This window comes from Panthera leo, chromosome B4 (assembly GCF_018350215.1).
Source record: "Panthera leo isolate Ple1 chromosome B4, P.leo_Ple1_pat1.1, whole genome shotgun sequence".
Classification (NCBI taxonomy): Eukaryota; Metazoa; Chordata; class Mammalia; order Carnivora; family Felidae; genus Panthera; species Panthera leo.
In genome coordinates, this window is record NC_056685.1 from 18,464,741 (window position 1) to 18,492,069 (window position 27,329).

Below are 27,329 nucleotides of genomic sequence, written 5' to 3' on the forward strand. Positions count from 1 at the left end.
TAGGCCTTTTTCACAGGATGACTGGGTTACGGTGGCCTGAGAAGAACTCAGGAACTATCCTTCTGATTCTTACCTTCCCTGGGGAGCCAGGCAGTTAAAGGGGGGGGGGGGGGGGGGGTCGGGGTCCTTGTGTGGATTGCATACACCCACTAGCTTTAGCTAGGCAGCTAGAGGGTGTAGGGTCTTCATAAAGACAGCAGGGAAAATGTCTTGACTGCACACACCTGTGGGCTTGAGGAATGCAACAGGAGAGTTCCCTGTCCGTGTGTGCGCGCGCGCGCGCGTGTGCGTGTGTGTGTGTGCGTGTGCGCGCACGTCTGCCAGCTTTAGGTCGGGAGTGGCAGAATGCCGTGACCACTCAGGCTCGCCAACCCTAGCCAGGGAGCGGGGTGGGGGGTAAAGTACTGCAACTGCCCACGCTCTCAGACTTTGGTTAGGGAGCTGGAGAATGCTACGACCACTCGCCCTCCCCTGCCCCAACCGTGGAACAAGGGGGCCCTGCCACCAGCTGCACTCTCCGGCCTCAGCAAGATAGTACCACCACCACTCACCCCCGCCTGCCTTGGCAAGCGGTCAGGAGGCTGCCAAGTTTGAGCTCACCTACCTGTGCTAGCCGGGTAAGTGGAGATGGCATCCCCCAGTGCCTCCATCTCCAGGGAGAGAGAGTTTCACCTGTCCGCCTACTACAGCAGCTGCCTTGGCTTGGTCAGTCATTCCGCCTATTACAGCAGGTGTATGTATGTATGAAGTTGTATTTTTGCAGCAGATGCTTCTAGATTAGCAAATGAATTTCACATATAGTCCAGGTGCTTTCCAAATTGCTTTTATTTATTTATTTTTTCCTAGTCAGTCTGGAGGCAAGTGAGACTTAACTCAAACCTTTTAAAAAGGGAATCTCAGTTTCCTATAGCACTTTGGGCCCCTTGGACATCAGCACTCTTGGTTCTCAAGCCAGATATTTTAGGGGCTCATTTCTCTGGTGCCGATCCCAGGGGTGTCTGGGCGCCTAATGTGGGTCACCAACTCCTTGCTCCTGCAGGACGGGCGCCCAGCAGGTGAGACCTTTCCCTGTTGTGTGTCCTCACACCCGGGGTGGGATTTTGGTGAGACCACGCCTCTGTTCCTCCAGCCCATCCCAATGTGGTATTTTACCCTTTATTGCAGAAAAGCAGCTCACCTAGTTTGCAGATCTCTTTCAGAGGGAAATGATTCATATGTTGTAGATTGGTGTGTCCCTGATGAGGTGAGTACGGGATCTCCCTACACCGCCATTTGTGCAAGTCCCTGCTGCCCCTCACCAGGAAATTTCTTAATATTCAAAATTCTATTGTATCTTTTCTTGGGACATGATATATAGATTCTAGTCTTCGTTACCTCGGAATAATTGTTCTCCTAATACATGAAAAAAAAAAAAAAACTTTTCGGGCGCCTGGGTGGCTCAGTCAGTTTAGCGTCCGACTCTGCCTCGGGTCATGATCTCACGGTTGGTGAGTTCAAGCCCTGTGTCAGGCTCTCTGCTGTCAACACAGAGTCCACTTCAGATCCTCTGTACCAAAAATACATAAACATGAAAATAAATAAATAAAATACGTTTCTGTGTCTTTACATGTATGTGTGTGTGTGTATATACATGTAATGTATGTATATATCATATATATGATCTTTTTCTATAGTTTATATGATGTATCCTAGATACTTATTTTCTTCGTCCTTTCCATTTCATTTGTGTGCACGTCTCAAGACTGTTTTCTATGCCCTAAATAGGAATTTTGTCATGCGTATTCCGTTCTTATTGCAGCTAATAAATTCATCTCCATAATTATTTCCCTGAGTGCTATCAGCTCACTGTTTTTCTTATTTTATTATTGTACCATATTCTTTTAGCTTCTTGTATGAACATTAATTTTTTAGATCCTAGAGAACTATATTTTAACTCTGGTTTTAAGGAATGTAATATACACAAATAATATTTTAAAATACTACTTTTAAACCTTTATAAGCATTATGTGGTCCTTGAGAACTCATGTTATGTGACAAGGTAATATATTTGCTATATATTAACACTTGGTAAGAACCATTCACATTATATTCCTTTATTCATTATGAAACAGTCTTTGGGAGGCAACCAATTGATTTGACGCTAAATACCTAAGAACTTTGATTATATATTTCAAGTGACTAGCACAGTGATGTTCATACAATCTATTCCTTTTTTTTTTTAAGTTCTCAGTGGAATAAATTTAGAATTCCAGTGCTGTTACTGCATAAGACAGGGTGAGGCACCCATAAAAATTATCCATCATAAAACCAACGTAACATCAATAATAGAAGAGAAGACAACATTTGGGTTAGAATTGTGTAAGCTGATGGATGCAGAATGGTTAGGTACAGACATGATGATTTTTCCCTCTGTATTTTTGGTGTTTGTCCTTTGTTTACGGCTGCACATTTGCAGGCATATTTGAGAAACATGGATTTATAGGATTTATAGCTACCTACTGTGCCATCCACTTTCAGTAACAGTTGGTTTCCTAAATGAATTGGCAAGTAGGCATATCACAGTAGTGTTTTGTTTTATTTTCTATGGTGTTAGTATAGTTTGCTTTCGAGCAGAAAAGGGAAATCTTTGTGCCTGAAGTGGCTTTTGACAACTCTTTAAGTACCATTACTCCTATAAAGGACAAGATGTGGTTTGAATAATTTAGTAGTGCTAAAATGTCACATTTTTAGAACATCTATTTTATGGCTTTCCTTGAAAAATCGAGCCAAACACCTCTCCCTGGAATTTATAAACTCGTGCCTCTAAATTCCTAGGTAAACCATAAATTGTCTTCCTCTTTGAATGAAAGTTGCCATGACAACTTGGCAAGCATGGGCTATAGAAGTCTAACATCAAACTCTAGTCTTTAGTTTTTCAGTACTTTCAAAGATGTGATATTATCTTGAGAAGCTCTGGTTTAAGTAAAAATGAACATTATTTTCAGTTAGACATATCAGTGATTGTAATTAGACAAAAATCATGTATATTTTTGCAGATAATCCATTATTTAAGTATAATGATATCCTTTACCTTATAAGACTATTTCTTGATTAACTATAGAGATTTAGGGGTTAAGGGAAATACCAAAATCATTTTAGATATGTTGATTGCAACAATTATATTGAGCTCAAAACCGAAAGTATGTAATTTTAAAGAGAATATCTATTTGGTATTTATATGGTAATATGGTAATTTGGCTGCATGATAGACTCTATTACATCATTCACCTAAAGATCACATCTCTGTGTTGCTAAACTCTTTATAATAATACAAAAAATAGGGAGAAAAATTGAAAGTTTTATTTGAACTTATTGTTTTTTTCAAAATGCCCCTTATATGTGATTCATGGAAAAATTAAATGAATCATTATCATTTGTAATTCAGACTTGATGATTTCCGGCAGTTTAGGTACAAGTTTCCATTCCTACTGTATAATTAGCTAGAATACCAGAATTGAAAACATGTTTGTTATCAAGATCTATAAATCTGTAGATGAGACTGCCTTATTCAATGTTGCGTAAGTCTCTTGAAAGTTACCAAAACATGTTTGTCAGGTAGGATTCTTTTGGTTGACAATAATCCAACTCAAGGTGGTTTTTTTTTTGATGTTTGTTTATTTAATTGTTTGTTTATTTTAAATTCAAGTTAGTTAACATACAGTGTTGTTTTAGCTTCAGTAGAACCCAGTAATTCATCTCTTACATATGACACCCAGTGAGCAATCTAGCAAGTGCCCTCCTTGATGCCCTTTACCCATTTAACCCATCCCCCCACCAGTTCTCTTCCAGCAACCCTAAGTTTGTTCTCTGTATTTAAGAGTCTTTGGTTTCCCTCCCTCTCTGTTTTTATCTTATTTTTCCTTCCCTTCCCCTATGTTCATCTGTTGTGTTTCTCGTATTCCACATATGAGTGAAATCATATGATACCTGTCTTTCTCTGACTTATTTCACTTAGCATAATACCCTGCAGTTCCATCCATGTTGTTGCAAATGGCAAGATTTCATTCTTTTTCATCACTGAGTGGTATTCTATTATGTCTATATACCACATCTTCTTTATCCATTCATCAGTTGATAGACATTTGGGCTCTATCCATAATTTGGCTGTTGTTGATAGCACTGCTATAAACATTGGGGTGCATGTGTCCCTTTGATTCAGCATTTCTGTGTCCTTTGGATAAATTCCTAGTAGTGCAGTTGCTGGGTCTTAGGGTGGTTTTATTTAATATTTTGAGGAGCCTCCATATTGTTACCCAGAGTGGCTACACCAGTTTGCATTCCCACCAACAGTGCAAAAGGGTTCCCCTTTCTCCACCTCCTCGCCAATATCTGTTGTCTCCTGAGTTGTTCGTTTTCGCCACTCTGACAGGTGTAATGTATCTCATCGTGGTTTTGATTTGCATTTCCCTAATGATAAGTGATGTCGAGCATCTTTTCATGTGTCTGTTAGCCATCTGGATGTTAGCCTTAAACAGACACTTTTTCTAAAAAAAGAAGTGTCTATTTAAGGGGATTTGACAATTAAAAAATTTAATGGTTCAGCTAAGTGTACAAGCCCCGAATGCGCTAGATGCACTTGATCTGGCTTCTTTTCTTTCCTTTCCTTCTCTCTTCTCTTCTCTTCCCTTCTCTTTTCTTTTCTTTTTTCTTTTTTTTTTACTTTTTTCAGAGATAATGGCTCTGTTTCTATCCATGTTTGCTTTGCCTTCAGGCAGGGTTTCTTCATGGTAGCAAATGGTGGCACAGTAGTCACAGGTCTCATACCTACATATCTCAGCAATCACAATAAGGGCAGTTATCTCCTCTTTACCTGAATTCCTACACGTCTCATGAATTGGTTCCTTTTAGGTTGTGTGCTTCCGGTGCCCCCCAGCTACTGTGGCCAGTAACAATGACATGGGCAGAATGGCTTGTGCCCAATGTCATGGAGGGTACCCGCCACAAAGCTTCTGGTAGTGAAGCACCAGACAGTAGGAAGGAGTTCTACATGTGACGAAGACACAACCAAATGCTCGTTACCTCCTAGAACCCAGGCAGTCAGTGTCATAATGTTCTGGAAAGGAGTGCTAGAAAACCACTAGGATATAAAATCTCTCTTGGGCTGCATGAAATCTTATTCATGCTTCTTTCTTTGTATCTCCTTTTTTTCCTCCTTTCTCTAAAGAACTTTTTTTTATCTTTCATCAGGGTTGTACCCATAATTTGTATCTGATACCCAGAGTTCAATTGGAGGTTGGACGTTTACCTAGTATTTTTTCTTTTATCTTACTGTTAACATTTCATCACTGTTATCAAGATTTATATCTAAGGTCATATTTTTTCTTTTGGTCATGGGACAAAATCTATTTAGAATGCTGCATAGGAAATTCCTTTCCTTTATGTAGTCAGTTTTATATGTTTCTAGCCTGATGACTTGAAAGGTACATGGAATTGTTTTCACTAGATTTCAAGAATAATCGTATTTTATTCAATTAGCACTTCAGTAACAAATGCATTAGACAAAATTCACATTCTAAACTTTATGATTCAAATCACATACACTGTATTTGGCAAACATTATTCTTACATTCCTACATACATTCTTACAAACATTATCCTTACATTCGTACAAACATTCATCAGACATGAATGTTTTTAAATTTATTTTACCTAGCAGACTCCTCAAATCGATAAGCACAATTATATTTTATGTTTAGAAAAAATTAACTGCAGTCCAAGTTAGTCGAGAATCATATGATTTTTCTGGGTTTTCCTCAGTAAAATTGCCTTTTAAAACATGTAAATCTCTTCATTCAGTGAGAGCACAAAAATTAAAGGTTTTGTGACAGGCACCATTGTGATAATCAATAGTGAGAATTCAAATAAAAGTAGAATTTAATAACCCAAATTATAGGGGAAAAATGTATTATTTCCATTTCTGGGATCATTAACTGAAAGCAGGTCTTCATATAAAGACCTCGTTTTAAAGAAGAGAAGTTTGGGTTTGTTGTCACTCAATAGTAATTATAGTTCAGGTTTTCAGTAAATAGCTCCAAAAGTGACATTTTGTTTGGGCAGCAATTAGATCCCTACAATTACTGTGGTAAAAAGACTATTGTAAACAGAGTGTATATTTTTCTCTGTGTTTTATTTATTTAACGATTTCCTCTAAAGAGGTTTATTTTATTTATTTTTAAATCTAATTCACTTCCTTTAGAGGTTATTTAACTCCTCTGGCTATTTTGAAGAATAGTAATATTTCTAGTTGCATAATATCATTTTTGTTTGATTTTTAAAGAATTTTAGGGACAGTATCTCTAGGGTTTTGTGGGGTTTTTTTCTCCTTTTGAGAGCTTTTTTTTTTTTTTCTTTTTAATGGAACTCTGTGTATAATGCTGGCAATTATATACATTGGGTATTAGTGACTTAAATGCTTTTTTTTTCCCAGCCTGATTGAGATAGAATTTATATAGAACATTGTATACGTTTAAAGTGTACATCCTGTTGGGGCGCCTGGGTGGCTCAGTCGGTTAAGCGGCCGACTTCGGCTCAGGTCATGATCTCACGGTCCGTGAGTTCGAGCCCCGCGTCGGGCTCTGTGCCGACAGCTCGGAGCCTGGAGCCTGTTTCAGATTCTGTGTCTCCCTCTCTCTGACCCTCTCCCGTTCATGCTCTGTCTCTCTCTGTCTCAAAAAAAAATAAATAAACGTTAAAAAAATTTTTTTAAATAAATAAAGTGTACATCCTGTTGACTTGGTGTACTATATACTGCAAAATGATTACTCCATAGCATTAGCTAACACCTCCATCACATCACATAATTACCATTTATTTTTCGTGGTGAGAGATCTATTCTCTTAGCTACCTGAAAGTATATAATACAGTATTGTTAACTACAGTCACCATGCTGTGGATTACATCCCCAGAACGTATTTGTCTTATAACTGGAAATTTGTGCTCTTTAGCCAACACCCCCCACCCCACAGCCCCTGGTACCACCATTGTCCTCTGTTTTTCTGTGAGTTCAGCTACTTTATTGTATTGTATTGTATTGTATTTTTATTTTATATCTGTCTATTTATTTAGAGAGCACAAAAACCTGTGTGAGTCCAGGGGAAGGTTGGTGGGAAGGGCGAGGGGGGCAGAAGAAGAGGGAGAGAGAGAATCTTAAGCAGGCCCCATGCCCAGTTTAGAGCCCCATGCGGGTCTGGATCTCACAACTGTGAGATCATGACCTAAGCTGAAATCAAGAGTCAGTCACTTAACTGACTAAGCCACTCAGGCACCCCGAGTTCACCTCTTTAAGATTCTGCATATATGTGAGAACAGACAGTATTTGTCTTTCTCTGTCGCGTTTCTTTCACTTGGCGTAATGCCTTCAAGTTTCTTCCATGCTATCTCTGTTCTTGATGTGCATTATTCTTTTATTACAGGAGGACACAGATCACAATTACTATATATCTCGGATATATGGTCCCTCCGATTCAGCCAGCCGGAATTTGTGGGTGAACATAGACCAGATGGAAAAAGACAAAGTGAAGATCCATGGAATTTTGTCCAATACTCACCGGCAAGCTGCAGTAAGTGCTTTGACATTTTGAGTTTCCTTTTCTCTGCTATGAAAAAATTTTTGCTTTAATTGGCATATAAATGTTGTTTGTTATGATCACTTTCTACTATTTAGTTCTGCAATTGCAATTTAGATTCATAATTGAATATAAGGTATTATAGAAAGTGAAGAAGAATTATTTTGAGAAGCCACTATCAATTTAACTATTAATTAATTAAATTAACCATTAATTTCTCTAGTAAGATAATGAATTGAATATTCAAAGTTGAGATTGCTCTTGGATGATTTTGTTTTCTTTTAATCTATGCATTTAGAGAGCATTTACAAAATTTTTAATGTTTATTTTTGAGAGTGAGACAGAGACAGAGCATGAGTGTGGGAGGGGTAGAGAAAGAGGGAGACACAGAATCCGGACCAGACTCCAGGCTCCAAGCTGTCAGCACAGAGCCTGACACGGGGCTGGAACCCACGAACCATGAGATTATGACCTGAGCCGAAGTCGGCCGCTAAACCGACTCAGTCACCCAGGCCTCCCGAGAACATTTTTTAAAAAGTCACATGAATTTGGCATCTGCCATTTTGCATGGGTTTATTACTTTCTTGGTCTGAAAAAGATTTCACCAGAAACATTTATGATTCAGATAACCAAATTAGGTATCTCAGTGAAAAAGTTTGATATAAAGGGCAAAAAAAAATAAATCTGGAAGTCTCCGAACATGTTTCAGCCTGAGTTTATCCTTTACCAGCGTTGGCTCCTTAAACAAGTAATGTAACTTGTAACGAGGTGTAGTTTCTGTATAGTGGGGATGACAGGATATCAATTCAGGCCTCACTTACCTTCCTTGGTCAGTGCTATCCTATTGTACCTGTCAGGCCGAATGCTTACATGGATTAGCTTTTCAATCTTCACAATAACCCTATGATTTAAATATGCTTGCCATCCAGGTGTTGTGGATGAGAGAACTGAGTAAGGGGAAAAATCAAATAAGCTGCCTAGAGGCCTCCAGCTACCACTAAGTGATGAAACTCAGCTGTTAGCCGAGGCAGCCAAGCCCACACTCACAATGTGTCTGTAAAGTATACCCCACTTGGTTCCAGCAGTTTTTGATAGTCATTTTTCTCATAAATACCTGATTTAACATTTAGTGAAAAGTTATTTAGTTTTGCTATCACAGATAATACCAGTGATCTTACCATCAGTGAACTCATGTATTTTTCAGTTTGATATGACAAAGGGAAAACACAACTTTAACCTTTCAAATGTTATGACCATTACTGACTTAACAATAGAACTAACAGACGGGGCACTTGGGTGGCTCAGTCGTTTAAGCGTCCGACTTCAGCTCCGGTCATGATCTCACCGTCCGTGAGTTCGAGCCCCACTTCGGGCTCTGTGCTGACAGCTCGGAGTCTGGAGCTTGCTTCAGATTTGGTGTCCCTCTCTCCTTCTGCTCCTCCTCTGCTCATGCTCTCTCTCTCTCTCTCTCTCTCTCCTCTCAAAAATAAATAAACATTAAAGAAGACAATTTCAAAAAGAAAGAGAGAGAACTGACGGAGCCAATGACTTTAGAGATATAAAGTGGCACTGATTTGATGGTTATATCAAAATTTGGGGCCAAAATCCTTCATTGTATATGTGTAGACTTTCCTATTTTAAGAGAACAACTGCTAACAGCCAGAATGGAATTAATTATAACTCACCATGAGATTATTCACTGAATTGTCCACGTAGAACGCACGTGGTCTGAGGCTGAGAGGCAAGCAAAGTCCCCATCTCCGCTGATGATGAATTCCATCATCCCTTTTCTTTTCCATATTCAGGCAACCCCAGACAAAATGACAGATTCAGAAATGATTCCCTGTTGGGTTTAGAACAAGATTTTCAAAGAGAAAATGAGAAAGTTTTAGATTAGGACAATGTCTATCAGAAATGTCTTGCATTTGACAATCTGCTCACAATATTGCAGTACCTAATACGCTTTGTAAAAGTTCAAATGTGGGGTGCATCCAATTGAAGTTTCCATAAATTGGCCCAGTTCTGCTGTCAGCCACAACGGATGAAATCTCTAGGCAGACAAAGAAGGTCATCGGTTAAAGTGTTAGCGGATTTCTGCTTACTCACTTTCCTTTGCTGTGCTCTCCCGAAAGTGCGGCCGCTCATGTGTCTTGTCTTGCCTTGAAGAATATTTTTTCTCGTTGGAGTAGGGTTCTCTTGGTTACCGTGTGACCTCAATTCTCTGATTAGTCTCAAGATAAATCATGATGCTGTAATGGTCCATTTTTCTTCCTGTTAGTGTGGGGGTGACACTTGGCTTTCGACACCAAGCACAAAATCGTGAGCTTCAGCTTGGAAACTTATCTGGTATTCCACGCTCAGATTTTTAAATATGTATCACTGGTAGAAATATTTATTATTTCAGCTCTGTCATTGTCACAGTCTGTTTGTTTGTTTTGGTTTTTAACAGGAATTTTAGGGGCGCCTGGGTGGCTTCATTGGTTAAGCATCTGACTTCAGCTCAGGTCATGATCTCACGGCTTGTGCGTTCAAGCCCCATGTCAGGCTCTGTGTTGACAGCTCAGAGCCTGGAGCCTACTTCAGATTCTGTGCCTCCCTCCCTCTCTCCCTCTCCCTCTCTCTCTCGCAAAAATAAACATTAAAAAATTAAAAAGAAAACAACAAGAATTTTAGCTATCACCAAACATTTCTTAGAGTTAGAAATCGGTCCTGTACCCATTTTCCTGTCATTATCAACAGAACACACACACACACACACACACACACACACACACACACCCCTAGGTCCACACTTCCCTTTACAACAATAGAATTAATAATATATCTTAGTCTCCTTTTTCTTTCCTGGAAAAATTTGCCACATAGAGTCCTTCATTTAAGTAAGTCTTATGTCTAGGAACTTATAAATTTAGTTAATAGGTTACTTTTAAAAATATTTTTCTACATACGTTCTTGCTTTCTTAAGTGTGATGGTTAAGTATTAGTCTGAGATTTCCAAATTTTAAAGAGTGACTCGTGTTTAAAACTTTCCTCAGTTGGCCTCCCCACCTTTCCAATCTTGCCTGATTTGCTCCATTTCTGTTATGCCTTCCTGGGGGTAGAATCAGGTTTGGGGGGATGATGACAGAATTGTAATGCTAAGGTAGTATTATCACCAGGGGGCTCAATACTGTCCATAAACATTCTCCCTCCTACCCCCACACCACCCAGGCACCAAAGTACAGCTACTCTCTCCCTTGATGTTACTGAGAGGCTTTAGCAGAAGGGGAAATGGCAAATGGGAAAGAACACATTCACTTTATTAATCAGGCTCGTTGATGTCATAATCTTCATGATCCTTGATGCAAAGCTCTCTGGTAATTTAGTTGGAAACAGGACTTAAATTTAAGCCCTAAGGGAAGAGGGAGATTCTCAAATCTTATCACCAAATAATGTAGTTTTCATGCCCAAGAGCATGCATTCTGTCAACAAATCAGACAAAAAAGAGAAAAGATATATGTGGCTAGGGGCATACTGAGGGCATTTGGCTAACTAACCCAGCTCTAGATAAGCAGGAGTTAAGTGAGAAAGCTAGAAGATTCGGTTTTCCTAGAGATGCACCTTCCCTCCTCCTTCCAGCTGCCTCAGAACTGTGCAGAGAAAGATAAAAAGCAGTGTCTGACTTGGAAGCATGATTTTTTAAAGAAATATTTTCCCTCCACCACCATCATTTATAAATGCAGTCTAAACAGCATGTTGGAATCTTACATTAATATTCTAGTAAGAGGAAGAGAGTAGAATTGGAGTAGGAGTTTTCCCTTTTCTCCTATCCACAAAAATATCTTATAATTTCAGGGCAGAGGAAAACTTAGAAATCATTTACCTCACATGTCGAAACACACTGATTTCTTTTCCCTTCTCATATATGGGTCATGTGGAAGCCATACACATTAGTATTTATATTATGTATGTATGCTACAATTTGATTATAGTCTCCCCGTTATCCTTTTAGGTTTAAATAACATTTCTTAAATCATTATTGCAAAAAAAGCAGATGTTAAAACCTAGTTTTAACTTTGACAGATTAAAGGAAAGAGCATGTTTTCTTAGACAAAGGAAAGTGAAAAATTTGTATAAGTCCCTACCATATGGCATGCAATGAGCCAGACGCTTTATATTCAAATACTGGTACTTATTTGGATATTTTTGTCCTTTCTTCAAAGTCACACAGTTGTCAGACTGCAGATCTAGAAGCTTCTGACTATAAACCTAGGAACAAGCCTGGATTTATTTCTTCTCCTCTGTGTGGACCTTCAAACTCCACAGTTTTGATATTTTCTTCTATATTTCTATATCCATATTACTTAATATATTGCTTGGGCACAAAGTTTGATTCAATAGCCAGTCAAATTAAAACTATTTTGCTTTCTGAAACCACAGTTTATGAAATTCTGATTCACAGCTTCTAGAGAAGTACCACTGTCCTGGTGGAAGGAAACCAGGGTTAGAAGTCATGAAACCTTGGTTCCAAAACTCATTTTCTTGGTTTTTGGCCTCTCTGTGCCTCAATTTTATAACCTGGAAGAAAGGGGGAAAAATGCCTGCCTTGACTATCCTCTAGTGCTGTTTTGAGACTAAAAATGAAATGGATATGAAAGGACATTGAAAATATCAAATAAAAATGAGATTGTAAGACAGTGCTATTTGAGAGTCTTTATTCTTTATAACAAAAAATAACCCCCAAATAAGTTAATTCCCAAGTGATCTCTAAGAGTCTCCGATAGACAGATATGTATCTATATATTTATATCTATATTGTAACCCCTCCCCTCTTTTTTTTTTTTGGCCAAGAAGACACCAGTGTGCTTTTGGCCAGACATAAACACACTCTTAGCTTAAAAAAAAACAATCTATATGTTGGTAGGAAGATTGATACTTTATATAAGAAACCCCAGCAACATGAAATGAAATTCTGTTCCCTCTCTATCATAATGCAGGTAAGGATTTTTGTGAGATTTGTATGTTTTTTGATGTGGTCTTTTTTTTTTTTTTTTTTTTTTTTTTAATTTTAAAAATCGGGCTGTTCTTGGTGGAGATCCTCAGACTATGTGAATATACACAGAAACCTTCATTTAAAAACTTAAGTTTTCTGGGGTTTGTTTGTTTGTTTTTTCCAAGAAAATAACATCATTTCAGCTAACACCTCCATAGGTCTCCTGTTGGCATAATGCTGATGTTGGCGGGCTGAATGTGAATGTCCGTGGTGACAGCTTGGTTTCTGGCCTCTCTGTGCCTCGTTTTCTCATTCTGCACAATTTCTTTTTTTTCCTGTGCATCAGAAAACCTGTTGATAAGTGCTGATTTTTCTAAATGATTAACTCAAAAGTCTACTTAATTTGCTATCTAGGTCAGGCTACTCTCTAGACTACACATTTTTGCCTCAGGTCTGTTCACACCTTAACTAACAGTTAAGTTGTTTTTATTTATTTTTACTTTGGCTGCTTGAATACACTTGCCGCTCTAGCGTTTGAATTGCTCCGTTTCAGCCAAGACATTTACAGTTTATCAACTTGGCCTTACTTGCCTTTGTTCTTAGGATTTTCCTCTAGTTTAATAACAGACTAGGATGAGTTTTGTCTGCATGAGTCTTTCTAACTAAATTTTTAGGTTTAATTAGTTGATTTTACTATTATTATTATTTACTTAAGTCACTTATCTTTGAGACTAATTCTCTCTGTCCTGAAGAAAGTATTAGTCGAGGGCCCTTACGGAAAATAAGGGCATGGTGAGGTGCCCGGGTGGCCCAGACAGTTAAGTGTCAGACTCTTGATTTTGGCTCAGGTCATGATCTCATGGTTCATGGGATCGAGCCTGGTGTCTCCCTCTGTCCTGACAGCACAGATCCTGCTTGGGATTCTCTCTCCCCCTCTCTCTCTGCCTTTCCCCTGCTTGTGTGCACGCATGCACGTGCTCTTTCTCTCTCTCTCTCTCTCAAAATAAACATGTTTTTAAAAACAGAAAATGAAGACATCTCTCTGTTCCATTCCACAAAACTAACATGAGATTAGAGTAAATGAGTTCTGTTCCTCTGTATCCCAGGGAAATGAGCTGGTCCGCCTGCCTTAAAGCCAGTAAATAAATACATGTAAAGATCTATTCCTTCTCCAGCTGATGGTTGTAATGGTACAGATTAAGCATTCCTCACCTAATGTGCTGAGTTTAGTAAACTCCTTTTACTTATATCATCATCTAAACAGATGTATAGTAGTGATTATTTAAGATACCCTTGAGACCCTTCCTGAATCTAGGAATGACCTCAGACATAGAAGCGATGTTGGAGAGTTTTAAGATAGTTTTATGAAGCCCACAGTGATCAGTTTTCATGTGTATAACAAGACTTCGTTTTCCAAATCAAGAACATTTTTTTTAATCACACGTGATTTTATTCTATTTCAGTTCAATTTCATCTTATTTCTCCATGTTGTGTCTTTAGTGGACGGGCACCATTATTTCTATAAAATTAGAGTCATAGGGGGTAACCTTAATTTCATCATCTGTTACCAATGATGGCTGTAAAATATTCTAGATAAAGGAATCTCTGCCCAGCTTTCAAAGTCACAAGTGAGGTAAACACTTGAGGCTTCTGTGAAATCTTAGAAGATTTCATTCACATTAGCCTTTTACAATCATAAAGCTATAAAAATGGGATCCCACAGCCATATCTCAGATGGGATAAATAATTTCATTTACTCGTGTTTTCTAGATTCTCTTCTCCAACCTATTTTTGATCATCTTTTCTGAGATCTCTCTGTGAGTCCATGAAGACTTAATAACAGTTAACTTTAGAAAAATGACCACAAAACATATTCTCACCCTGAAGTTATAAAATGATAAAGCTTTCACATGACTCTTTTGCAGGGAAATATTTTGTAACACTGAAAACTTAGCAAAATGTAAATGGAATGGAATCCTCTTTAAGAGAGAACACAACTAAAAGCAAAGAGACTTAATTCTTGTGAAAAATCTTGAAGTACAGAAGATAAAAGATAAAAGACAAAAGACATTTGGGGATTGGGATTGCTTGGACAAGCTAGTATGTTAGTATCTTTTAAAAATATTGGTTATACCAATTTTTGTTACCTTTCTTTTTGTCTATTTCTTCTTACCAAAATATAGCCTATTGCTTACTAGGGAAAACAGTCAAAATCTCACATGGTTTGTTCATAAATTATCATCCTGTTAGAACTGCTGCTGTGCCTGGGTTTCCAGCCTCAGAAAGCTGGTGTCTCTTTCTTTAGTGGAGGTTGTCGGTTAAAATGCCAGTGGGACTAGAAGCGAACCACCTGTAGCCACTCTCAATTGGTGATGAATCGCCAGGAATTTCTTATTATGAAGCAGCCGCCTGAGAAAAAATGTCAAGTAAGCTTCACTGCTGATAAATGGGGCAAGAGTTAGCCACCGGAATCCTGATACCCTGCAGAGTAGGCTGTAGAGATTGGTAGGTTTTCCTATGGGAGCAGCTCTTAGGAGCTGCGTTGGGAGGGCATACATTTTCACACAGCTTTTGAAAAATCCAGAAGTTGCCAAATGTGACCAATTATTAAAAATTGGTGAGTCTGCATAAACAGTATGGAGGGTTTTTTGCATTATTTTTGTAACCTCAATTTGAAGTTATTTCCAAATAAAAACTTAAAAAAGAGAAATTAACCAAGAAAGGTGAAACGTTAAAATTGAACTTGGCCTAAATTTCAATTTCACCCCGTCATCAAGTTTTGAATTACTCTCCTGATGAACTTGGCCTTCACTGAATTCCAGATCTGAACATATCAGTCAAAAGGCAGCTCGATAACGTGTTTAGATATGCAGACTTAGAAACAGGCTACCTGGATTTGAGTCCCCCACCTTTGCGAACTACAACCTGGGTGACTTTGAGTGTGTTATTTGCTCTGCCATCTCTTTTCTCATCTGTAAAACGGGAAGGATAATTGTACCTACTTTCTCAGGTTGTCGTTAGTATTACACGATTTAACATTTGTGCAATGCTTAACTCCGTGGCGTCCATTCCATTAATATTAACAGTCACCATGCAAACATTTAACTTTTTTAGTTATTTTCCACTGACGGGGAAGAAGGGAAGACAGTGTTTTTCCTTCCCTGCCCCGTTGGAAGATCACCAGTCAAGGACTTAACAGAAGAGTGTCCTTGCCCTCAGGCGTACTGTGGCCACAAATCATTGCTTGGGTCCTGGCTAGTAGGTACCTCTGGGCTTCAACTCCTGAAATGGAAATTTCCAGGCCAAGTAACTGTTACCAGGTGAAGTGAGACGATGTTATCCAGAATGAAGTCTGTATACCCTTTTAACACATTTCACACTTGCCAAACTTTCCTTACAGCAATGGTCTTAGTGTTTCAAAGACCATGATGTGACATCGAGACTTGCTGTTCAAAGTGGGGTCCCTGGGGCAGTATCAGCAGCCCTGGGAGCTTGTTAGAAATGCAGAATTTCCACCCCTTTACCCCCAGACCTACAGAATCAGAATCTCTATTTTCTTTTTTAATTTGAGAGAGAGAGCGAGAGAGAGAGAGCACGGGAGCGCACACACTTAAAAGCAGAGTGGGACGGGGCAGAGAGAGAGAGGGAGAGAGGGGATCTTATGCAGAGTCCAAGCTCAGCATGGACACAACATGGGGCTGCATCTCACAACCCTGAGACCATGACCTGAGCCGAAATCAAGAGCTGGACGCTCATCTGACTGAGCCACCCAGGCGCCCCCAGAATCTGTATTTTAACGAGAAGCCTCGGTGATTATCATGTACACTTCAGCGTGAGAAGCCTGGCAGAATCCACTGCCTTGCTTGTAGAATAGCGTGAAAAATCCACAAGTGGCTTCTGGTTCTCACCCTCCACCCACCTACCTTCCAAAGGCTTCTTTATAAAACCCTGTTATTTTTTTTCTCTGTGCCCTTCAACAGTGTTCCTCCACACCCGGCCGGAATGGTAAATATTCCCACAAACTAATTTGAATAATTCTCAAAATGTGCAAATACAGGCAAGCAACTGTAAGCCACGTGTTTGCTGGAAACCATGAAATGTGAGAGGTCAAAAGGTATGGTGATAGTTCACTTAACCCCAGTTCATCTGAATGAGTATCAGGTAACTGCACAATGATTGCATTTTGTTTCCTAGCATGTGAACGGTCCCGTGCAGCGCATCATTCAATGTGCAGGGTTAATTTTAAATTCTTGGTCCTGTTACCAAAAAAGTACTGAAGCAGTTAGAATTTCCAACTCAGAAAATCAATTCAATTGATGGGCTTTATTCCTAAAAGGAATAGCCCGGCTCTTGTCCGTATATTTACGTATTGATTAGCCCCTTCTCGTGAACATTGTGATCTTTTAATTAGGCTTCCAGTGTTTTTAGTCACTGGATTAACGACCCGTGTCCCATCCACTCCTCCAAGGGTGTGAGAGTTGGTTAAAATTCCATTTTTATTAAAAAAAAAAAATTCTCCGTGGGGGAAAAAAAACATTGTGAGTTATACTGCCCACGGCAGCTACTTTATTTCTGAAATACACTCAGCTCACTTACGGTTTTGAAGCCAGATTTTCCTTTAGGGGATATCAAAGAAGTTTGTATTGCTGTTGCGTCCATGTATATCCCTCTCCGTTGCCCGTTTCTTCCTTTCATGTTTGCTTTTTGTGGAAGCCTGTCCTTTTACATGTTTCTGTTTCTATAGCTACATACGTGCATACGTATGGGGTCCTGTTTATACCACTCTCCTGTCCTTTAGTTTATATTACTTCTTATATTATTGTGTAAGGAGATCGATTTCAGTTAAATAGGTGAATAAACCAGTTAACAGCCAATTACCATTGAGAACTGTAAAAAAGAAAGCAAAGGTTCTGTAAGTTAAGAAAACTGGCCCCTGGATCCCTCCTTGGAGGGTCAGAAATGGATGCACCTAAACCCCAAATGTGCAAAAAAACAAAAAACAAACAAACAAAAAACAGTGGAGTCCAGGCTGTGCCCATCTGGTGAGAGGGCACCTGCATGGCTCCATCAGGCTTCAGTGGCTTGTGGCTCAGCGTGGCTCTGCCCAGCACTGCTCTGTCGTCCGGGCCCAGCACTTTCATCTGAGAAGACTGTACCTTCTTCAGATTTTCTCTCTTTTTTTTTTTTATGACTTTGGCCTCATGCATCTGGGAGCCTTCTGACTACGTCTTATTATGACTACATTTTAAAGGAAATTATTGTCTACTAAGAACAAAAACATGAATGACTGACAGTATTAAGGGTCCCAGAGAGAAAACACAGTTATGGAAAGTCTGATAACAGGTAGGAAAAGAAGCACCTGCTATAAAAGAAGGGAGATAGTATGATATAGTGGTCAAAACTCAAGAGATGTGGAGTCAAACATTTGTGGATTGAAATTCTGGCTCTGTTATTTCTAGTAGTTTCAACTTATTACTTGTTTTTGTTTGTTTGTTTTTGTAAAGGTTCTTTTTAATTTCAGGCTTATTTAATGGGGGGTGCCTGGGTGGCTCAGTCAGTTAAGCTTCTGGCTTTGGCTCAGGTCATGATCTTGCGGTCTATGGGTTTGACCCCCACACTGGGCTCTGTGCTGACAGCTGGAGCTGAGCCAGCTCTGAGCCTGGAACCTGCTTTGGATTCTCTCTCTCCCTCTCTCTGTTCCTCACCCACTCATGCTCTCTCTCTCTCTCTCTCTCTCAAAAATAAATAAATATAAAAGAAAAAACTTTCAAGAAATGTTTAAAGAGTTCCCATATAGCTTTCCTCAGTGTTAACACCTTATATGCTTGTGGTACAATTGTTGATAACAAGAAGTCAACACGGGTACTGTACTCTTAACCAGTGTAAGGCCTCGTTCATATTGGTTGATTGTCCCAAACCATCCATTTTTCTTATTCAGAATCCGGTCTATGACCTACATCGCATGCATTTGTCCAGTCTCCTAGCCTCCTTCAATCTATGACATTTCCTCAGTCTTTGTCATTCATGAACTTGATACTTTTAAAGGGTATTGGATAGTTATTTCATACAATGTCTCTGATTTGGTGTTTGTCTGCTATTTCTTCCGTGTTTTAACACAGGTCTCTGTTTTCAGACCAAATTACTTTTTGTGGCATTACAGAAATGGCATTCTGTCCTTACTTGTGCATCATATCAGAAAGTACATGATGTCACTATGCCTGGCTTCTGGTGATGTTAACTATGATCACCTGCTTCAGGGGATGCCTTCTAGAATCTTCTCCTTCACTATAAAGATACTGTGTTTCCTTTTATAATTATCAAATATCTTCCTTCAAGACACTTCCTGACTATGCAAGTTTCCTGTTTCTTATCTTACTTTTGCCTTCTAATGTTACCATGCATACTTGCTAAATATAGGCAAAAATACTTAGCAGAACATCTAATATATTAAATGCTAACTGCATTTTCCTACCAACAGTAAATATAGTAGTTATGATTATTTCAATATAACAGAAATGAGGGCATCATAACATTGCTCAGAAACATATTATTGAATTGTGGTATAATTCTATTAGTAAAGCAATTTGCCTTCATTGATGTTAAACACAACACATATTACATCACTTCCAACTATTAGGAATCAAATAGGGAGCCATTTTTCTTTAGGAAACTAGTTTTAAGGAACTCTTGCTATGCTAGACACCTTCATGTGCATAAGGTAATATTCACTATCATTGACTAAATGCTTATGAAGATCCACATGTTATTTGGTCATTCAATCTGTGTAATACGGTTTAAAGAAATGTCTCTTTTTTAAAAAAAGAATTTTTTAATTTTTTTTTTATTTTGAGAGAGAGGGAGAGAGAGAGTGCACGCACACATGCATGTGCAGGGGAGAGGCAGAGAAAGAGAGAGAGAGAGAATCCCAAGAAGGCTCTGTGCTATCAGTGCAGAGGTCCACGTGGGCCTCGATCTCATGAACCCTGAGATCATGACCTGATCCAAAATCAAGAGTCAGACGCTTAACTGACGGAGCCACCCAGGCACCCCGAAAGAAATGTCTTGACTACAGATGAGCAAACTATGGCTTACATTGGTGACATGATGAAATCACACAGCTACTAAGTTCCAAAGCTGGGACATCATTTCAAGTCTCTGACTCCAAAACCATGCTAGATCATTAAAACTTAGGAAAGAACCATTGAAAACTTAAAAATAAAGCTTCATCTGGTTCCATTAAAGGAAGATTCTAAAATGTGTATCAGGTGGTTAATAAAGAACTAAGACTGCAGTAATCTCTTCTAAATATTTATAAGTGAGTGAGTTTTATGTTTACCTTATCCAGGTTCAAGAAAGTTACTCAATTGTTTTGTGCGTTCTCGAAGAACATATCACATCTCAATTAAGAAATTAAGTTTATTTAGAATTACTATAAAAAAGTTATCCTAATAAGAATGATTATTCAGTCATTTTATTTATGAGAGATATAAACCTTATTGGAAATGAAATCGTGTATTCAGGTATTCTAAAAGAAAGTCAGTATCACTAGAAATATCCATGTAAATTAAGCAAAATACTTTTTCTTCAATTTTTTAGTTATTCTCGAAGTTAACGCTTAGCATAAATAAACACACTGAAAATATGTCTTAAGATTTATTTCATGTACTTTTGGAAATATTTTTAGAAAAAGTAATGCAGATCTCATTTTTCCAATAATAATGATAATATCCCATGAATTTGAGAGACCCAAGGTAGAAATATGTGCCCCTCAAACATAATATTGCTTAAATGATTAAAAATAGAATGTTGAGGGGCACCTTGGTGGCTCAGTTGAGTAGGTGTCCAACTCTTGATATCAGTTCAGGTCGTGATCTCACAGCCTTGAGATTGAGCCACTTTAGCATGGAGCCTGCTTGGGATTCACTCTCACTCCCTCTGCCTCTCTCCCACCCACATGCTCGTTTTCTCTCTCTCAAAATAAATAAATAAACATTTAAAAAATAGAATGTTGAAATATGTGGATAGAAATTAATGATCAATTAATGAATTCATTCTTGCATAAATGAATAGTCCCTAAATTCTTTGGACCATTTCCTATCATGAACTCATGAAATTAGCAATTACTTAAAGTTTAGTTACTACTAATTTTCTTGCCACAAGCTTTTCATCAGGATTATGTCTTATACAAATGACATAAAGACTTGGGGGAACCGGAAAAATGTAGCTTTACTACCGTACATAAGAAGCTGTCTTCAAACAAAAAGTTTTTATTAACAACATTTTAAAAAGTAGCTTTTAGAATTATAAGTGTGCCCACTCCATATTCTTAATTTGTATTAGGTTTCTGTCTTCAAGGTCTTACCGGCATTGACAAATTAATTTATCATTGTAATACCACTGAGAAATAGGCAAGCAAGTTAAACTGGAATAGTGTTTACTTAGGATTACAATTCCTCTGTTATTTAAAAAGAGTTAGCAGAGATCACAATAATTAGTCTGAAAACAGATAGCAATAGGCATAAGAACAATATGTAAAAGAGGCAACAAGAAGTGCCTTGGAAATCTGAGAGGATAGCCCTAATGGAGCCTGATGGTCTGTTCCCAAGAGTATTTTCATGGGGCATGTTGTAGGAGGGCATGATGTGGTTTTAAAGGTCACAGTCATACATGGCTGTACCTGCCATAAATCTGCACCCAACTGTCTGGATTCTCTTCATATACTTCTACAGACTCTTCAAAGAATGTTCCGTTAATTTATCCTTCCCCAGATGAAGAAGTCGTATGCCATTTGTCTGTCTCGAAATTACCATTTCTCCTCTCAGATAATTCACTCCTTTCCACAGAGTGTAAGAAGGTAGCCAATTCAGTTGATTCTAGGTGTGTTGCCCATGCTCTTGAAATTTTCACTTCTAAGCTTTTATTTTGTATTTTGCCCAGACTGTTAATTTAGTTATGTGACAAGTTTCCCAAACCCTTACCCCTTTTACATGGAATATCTCTTAAGGGTTGAGATCCAAGATAGGATAATGCTCAGGGTCTGGTAACTACACCAGGGTTTCAATATTATGCTTGCTTTTGTTTACAGTGACTTTGTGACAAATCCAGGGTTCTGGTTAGCCTTTCTGGTTGCAGAAGTGTCCCTTGTTGCATATTCAACTTGAGGTCATTCTTATTTATTTTTTATTACGTAAAGAATCCTTAAGTCATTAATCTTCTCACACCTAACCAAAATAGCTCTTTATCTCAATTGATGGCACAATAGTCCACTAGTCACCCCGCTAGAAACCTGTCTTCTTTCCTAGACTATCCTCCCTCACTCCCGATTTAAATGTCCTTCCAATAATCATAAAGTCCTTTCAGTTTTCCTTTCTTTCTTTTTTTTTAATGTTTATTTTTGAGAGAGACAGAGACAGAGCGTGAGTAGGGGAGGGGCAGAGAGAGAGGGAGACACAAAATCAGAAACAGGCTCCAGGCTCTGAGCTGTGGGCACAGAGCCCCACACGAGGCTCGAACCTGGAAACCATGAGATCATGACCTGAGCCAAAGTCAGACGCCCAACCGACTGAGCCACCCAGATTTCACTTTCTACCCCTATTTTGACCTATCGCTTCTGCTTCCATGCCTTAAGGTCTCATCTGGCTAACTTCCGTTTGTCATTTTAAAAGAGTTTCAGTGACATCTCCTCTGGGTTAGGTCGCCTGTCTTGGGCCTTACTCTGCCCCTGCCTAGCCCTATTGTTTATCCTTAGGTGATGTTCTCCTGCACCACTTTGTGAACTCCTCAAAGGAAGGAATGGGTAGGACCTATTGACTGTTGTATCCTCAGCCTCTGATTTAGGGACTGGTATATATAAGGTGCGAAATAAATGTCAGCTGGATGAACGAATAAATAAAACTTTTCTTCAGTGACCCGCATGCCTGTTTTATATACCATACTGAGGAAAAATAATGATCTAATTACCCAGGGGTAATGATATTGAATATATAATCATTTAGTGTCAAGGCACTCCCTGAAAACAAACAAACAAATAAACAAAAACCACAAAGCACTCCCTGGGGGAAGAAAAAGCACTCTATAAAATTCCAGAGCTTTTGTTTTTCCTGTTTATGTTTTAATATTTTTCAGTTATGTGTTTTAAGGAGGGATAATCATAATTTTCAAAAACTTGCCTTTATGTATGACTTCTCATCGCTTTGTTTTAACATCTCAGTAATTAAGAGCATTGCCATCGCTGTCCACCACATGTGGGTTCAAATTCCAGTTTTCCTCTTAAGCTGTTCTTAACCACTCTGACACTAAGTTAGTTTCACTTTGATGCAGTTACTGTCTGAATCTTATGCAGTTGCTTTATGTGAGTCTGTATATGTAGAGAATGCTAGGTAGGATATCGTAAGAAGGCATACCTTGAGCTAAGAAGTCAAAGTAGGAGTTTCTGCGGATGTGACCTAGCTAGTCCCTGTTGATGCTTTGTCCCATATCCCTCTGCCTCCTTGAGTTCACCTGAAACCATGGAGGGCAGTTCTAATATACCAGCAACTTACCAGCTCAAGTGCTGTGTCTCTTCTTTCTGTCTGAAGGCACAAGCACAGGGAGTCTGGGGGAGGAGGGGAATTAACCTCCAGTCGGTAGGAGATGGGAGTTAATGGATAAATGTCCCAGCCTCCTGACATCCAATGAGAAGATTCTAAGGCATGTTTTCCTTCTTGTTTCTCAGAGGCCCTCCAAGAGGAGAACTAGCTATAACAGTAACATACCTAGAAGTGTATCTACTACTGATTGCTCTTTTCCTTGTCTGGCTTTTCCCACTTTCTGGAGCAAATACTTCCTGATTACTTTCCAAACAAACCATCTGCCCCTAAATCCTTATGTCGGAGTTGGTATTTGGGGTGCCAATCAAACTAAGCCAAGGCTTAAAGAATATGGAAGCCATGGCCAACCAAGTTTGAAAGACTGTGACAGTCATAAGCGACAGCTTGTAGCAGTACCAGAACCAACGCTTAAAGGTGGGAGGTTCAAGGGAACTAAAAGAAAGCTCTAGAAGACTTGCTGGAGCAGAAAATGTGAAGGGAAAATTGTGAGGTAGCAGGGGCCAGTTAGTGTTGGGCCTTAGAACATATTGTCACCATTTTGACATGATTTCAGAGAGGGTTGGATCTGGATTGAATGATTTCAAGTGGGGGAGTGATGTGCTAGATAATATGGAGAATGACTTCTAGGGGAATTGGAGCCAAGCCTAGGAGGAAATTTTTAGGAACCTACATTTGGAAAGTATTATCCACAGAGAAATGGTGGATTTCACCGTTATTGAGAAGGTGGCATCTTTCTAAATTTGCATTGCTATCCCTTCAGTGTCCGTGAAGCGGTCATGGTGGTAACTGGGGTAAACTGGTCCTTTACACAGGGAAGCATTTCAATCATTGATACTGTTCTTCAGAATAATATATTAACAAAATTTCCTTGAGAATGTCTTTATTTCTCAAGAAAAGTAAAACTTACATATGTGTGTGTCTCATTCTTCTTTTAAAAATATTGAAATGTGTGGTGGCAGAGACACTAATATCCTATTCCTCTGGTTCATCTTTGGGAGAGTAATTGATAGCATTTGTGAGTAATACATATTTAAACCAAACTCCTATTCTGGAAGTAAGGGTTCCGAAGGGTGATGAATTTTACCAGTTTGCTCATGAGCATGGAAATAAATTACAACGATGAAGAACAATATACCACAGCAAGCGCCTTTATAAAATTATTTTGGATGTCTTTTATGAGATACCCAATTTTGCCATTGGAAGCTTTTATTTTAGGGTTATTAGTAACCACTCATTTCAGTTAGTGCCATGAGAATGGGTTTTGTTGTTCCCATCAGTCAGCATAAAATAAAAATGGTGATAAACCCTCTCGGAAGATGCAGCTTTCATTACAAAGGAGGGAATGAAAACCTAATTGAAAGTTACTGTAAATTTTGAATCATTAATTTCATGCCAAATAAGTCATTAGAAATCTCTGATGGATGTAAAAACGCGATCATTTGCAAAATTGGAATGAGCAAAATTCAATCTAGATATACTTCTCTATTTTTTTTTAATTTGTATATTGGGAGAGCTGTAATATAGACTGTTGAATTTCAACATGAAAACCTTTTGCTGTAGGTAATTGGTGTGTGCTTTTGGGCTCTAAACCAGGTAATTAATTTCTTTCTGGCACCTTTTATTTCAGTTGGTCATTTTTGTTATAACTCACTTTTTTCTTGCTTCTTGCCTAATAATAATATATCTGGTTTGTATCACTTCAAACATATGAAAAATCTAAGGTTTTTTGTTTTGCTTTGTTGTGTTTTGTTTTTATTTTACTGTATATATTATATATATTTATTATATAAATTATATGTGTATTTAATATATAAATATATGATATAAAATATAAATACATATTTTATAAATAATACAATAATAAGTAAAACTACATATATATGTATGTATATATGGTCCCTTTTTTCGAACAAAGAGGGGTGAAATTTATGAGCTTTCTTCTTAAGTCTCTCCAGTTTTCTTCTAAAGTAGTTAAGTAGGCAAAGTAGTTCTCCAATAAGCAGCATTTTTTATTCTTTGACTCTGTGCTTTGTAAAGTGGACATAATATACCAAATACAGAGAGTTTATCACACCAAAAATAAAAATATCTGCAGGTCTAGATCAGAGTGCAAGCTATCTTGTTACATGAAACTGCCTTTCATTATGAAATGTACAGAAGACAAATTGAATACATAATTACATAAAATAAATTTTTTGCTGCCTTATTCAGTGAAACTTGATAGATGACATGTTCTACTGTGTTGGAGAAAACTAATCAAACTAAAAATAGAATCCTAAAATTAATTGCTCACCATGATGACTGAACTGATTCTCAGTGGACGACTAAGAGAATTGGAGAGAATAGCCTGAATCACAGTTGAAAGTTCCAGATTCTTTTTGTAAGTGAAGAACAGACCAATAGACCATCACAGTCAACTTTTTTCTTCTCACATACTTCGAACACTTAATTACCAGAGAAAAGAAATCCTTTATTACCACCAGGGATTCAAGGTCGAACAGTCAACTACAATAATAGTAGTTCAAAGTAGAAGCATCATTTTTTTTTTAACTGGAAGGCTTTCATTTTACATTTACGATTATGTACATTATTGATTTTCTTTTCTGGTTGTTGTTCCTTGCAGAGAGTGAATCTGTCCTTCGATTTCCCATTTTATGGCCATTTCCTACGTGAAATCACTGTGGCAACTGGGGGTAAGTGTTTTTCTACCCATCCACCCTAAATAATCTACAGTTTCACTATAGTTATTTTCAATTTACATTTCAAGAGGGACATTTATTGGGAAAACCATTGCCTTCTATCACAAAGTCATGGGTGTAAATCAAATCTAAGAAAGAGTATAGCTATTGGAAAAACTTCAGCAGAAAAAAAAGGTGGAGTTATAATTTTCAGCTTAGATTCATCTGTTTTCCTTATACTTTTTTTTTCCTTCTTTTTCCTTCTATGTTTTAATTCATCTTTGGTAATATGGTAAGACTGCATAAATGGGAATAGACCTAGAAAAGAAAAAGGTGTTTAAGGAACCTGCTGCGGTATTTTTCTTTCTTTTAATGTATGTAATTGATTAATATAAGTATGTATACACACATCCTCATTATATTACCTTTAATTATTTGCCCCCCCCCCCACTCTTTAATACCACCTATGTTGACTGGCAACTAATTTAAATTTTAAAAGTAAACACTGAGATTCAGTTGGGATTCTTTTAGTTTTATTTTTCTGCACAACCTTTGGATATTAGTATAGAGATTAGCAATACTCTTGAAAGGCAATTATCGTTTTTTTAGTATATCCCAGAAGTCAGAAAAATTTAATCCTTGAGTGCTACTAGCAGAGATAAGCAAAAGGCCAGAGAATATCCCTGTGTTCTGAGGGAAAAACATAAACATGGAAGCGTAAGTCAAGAAATAAGTTAAAAGAAAACCAGAGGTGGAATGGAGTCTACATACAGAGCACCCAAGTCTAATGCACCTTGTACAGGAGTCCCTTTCCTTCACCAGGTTTCATTATTGATCTTCTGAATGGTAAGGAAGTCATGTGGATCACTCGTGCCACATTTTAATATAAAATTTAGAAGATACATAGGATTCAGAATAAGACTTATAATCAGAAATATCAACAAACAAACAAAAGTTTTTGAGCACCTACTCTGAACAATGGGAAATAAAGCTATGTCTGCCTTGGGATTATATAGCCTAGGGGACTATTAGAGTGAAGCAGAATGTGGGGGTTCCTTAGAAAATACATATGATGAAATATGGGTTTCCAGGGATGACAAAGCTGAGCCATCTGTGAAAGTCCAGTAAGACTTTATAGAAAAATTGCTGTTTGTGATATTTCTTAAATGATGTCTCAGTTTCTGTGGTTGTGTAGGGAAGGAAGGGTAGGTCCCACGGAAGAACATCTTGAGTAAATACACAGAAGAAGAAATGGGTAAGGTGTATGTAGGATAGCAAATAATTGAGTTTGAGAGAAGCTGGGAGTAGATTTACAAAAAAAATGTGGCATATTAAGAAGAGAAAGGTAGATTGGGACAATTTTATATATTGCCTCAAGAGTCTATGTGAGTCATTAGTCCTTAATTAGTAAGTAATAAGCTTTAAGAAGCTGAACCCAGACGTTTGTGTAATGCCTTCAAGTGTAAAAAGACTGGGGTTGCTATGT

The 27,329-nt window shown here is 38.1% G+C and overlaps 1 protein-coding gene across 2 annotated transcripts in view; it reads left to right on the forward strand.

Annotated features, from left to right (window-relative positions):
* PLXDC2 (plexin domain containing 2) overlaps positions 1–27,329 on the forward strand; it is a 445,479-nt gene that overhangs the window by 222,924 nt on the left and 195,226 nt on the right. For both annotated transcript variants that reach the window (XM_042945054.1, XM_042945053.1), the window contains exons 3-4: positions 7,452–7,598; positions 25,789–25,858. In XM_042945054.1, the coding sequence (XP_042800988.1) occupies positions 7,452–7,598; positions 25,789–25,858 (217 nt within the window). The remainder of the gene's footprint in view (positions 1–7,451; positions 7,599–25,788; positions 25,859–27,329) is intronic.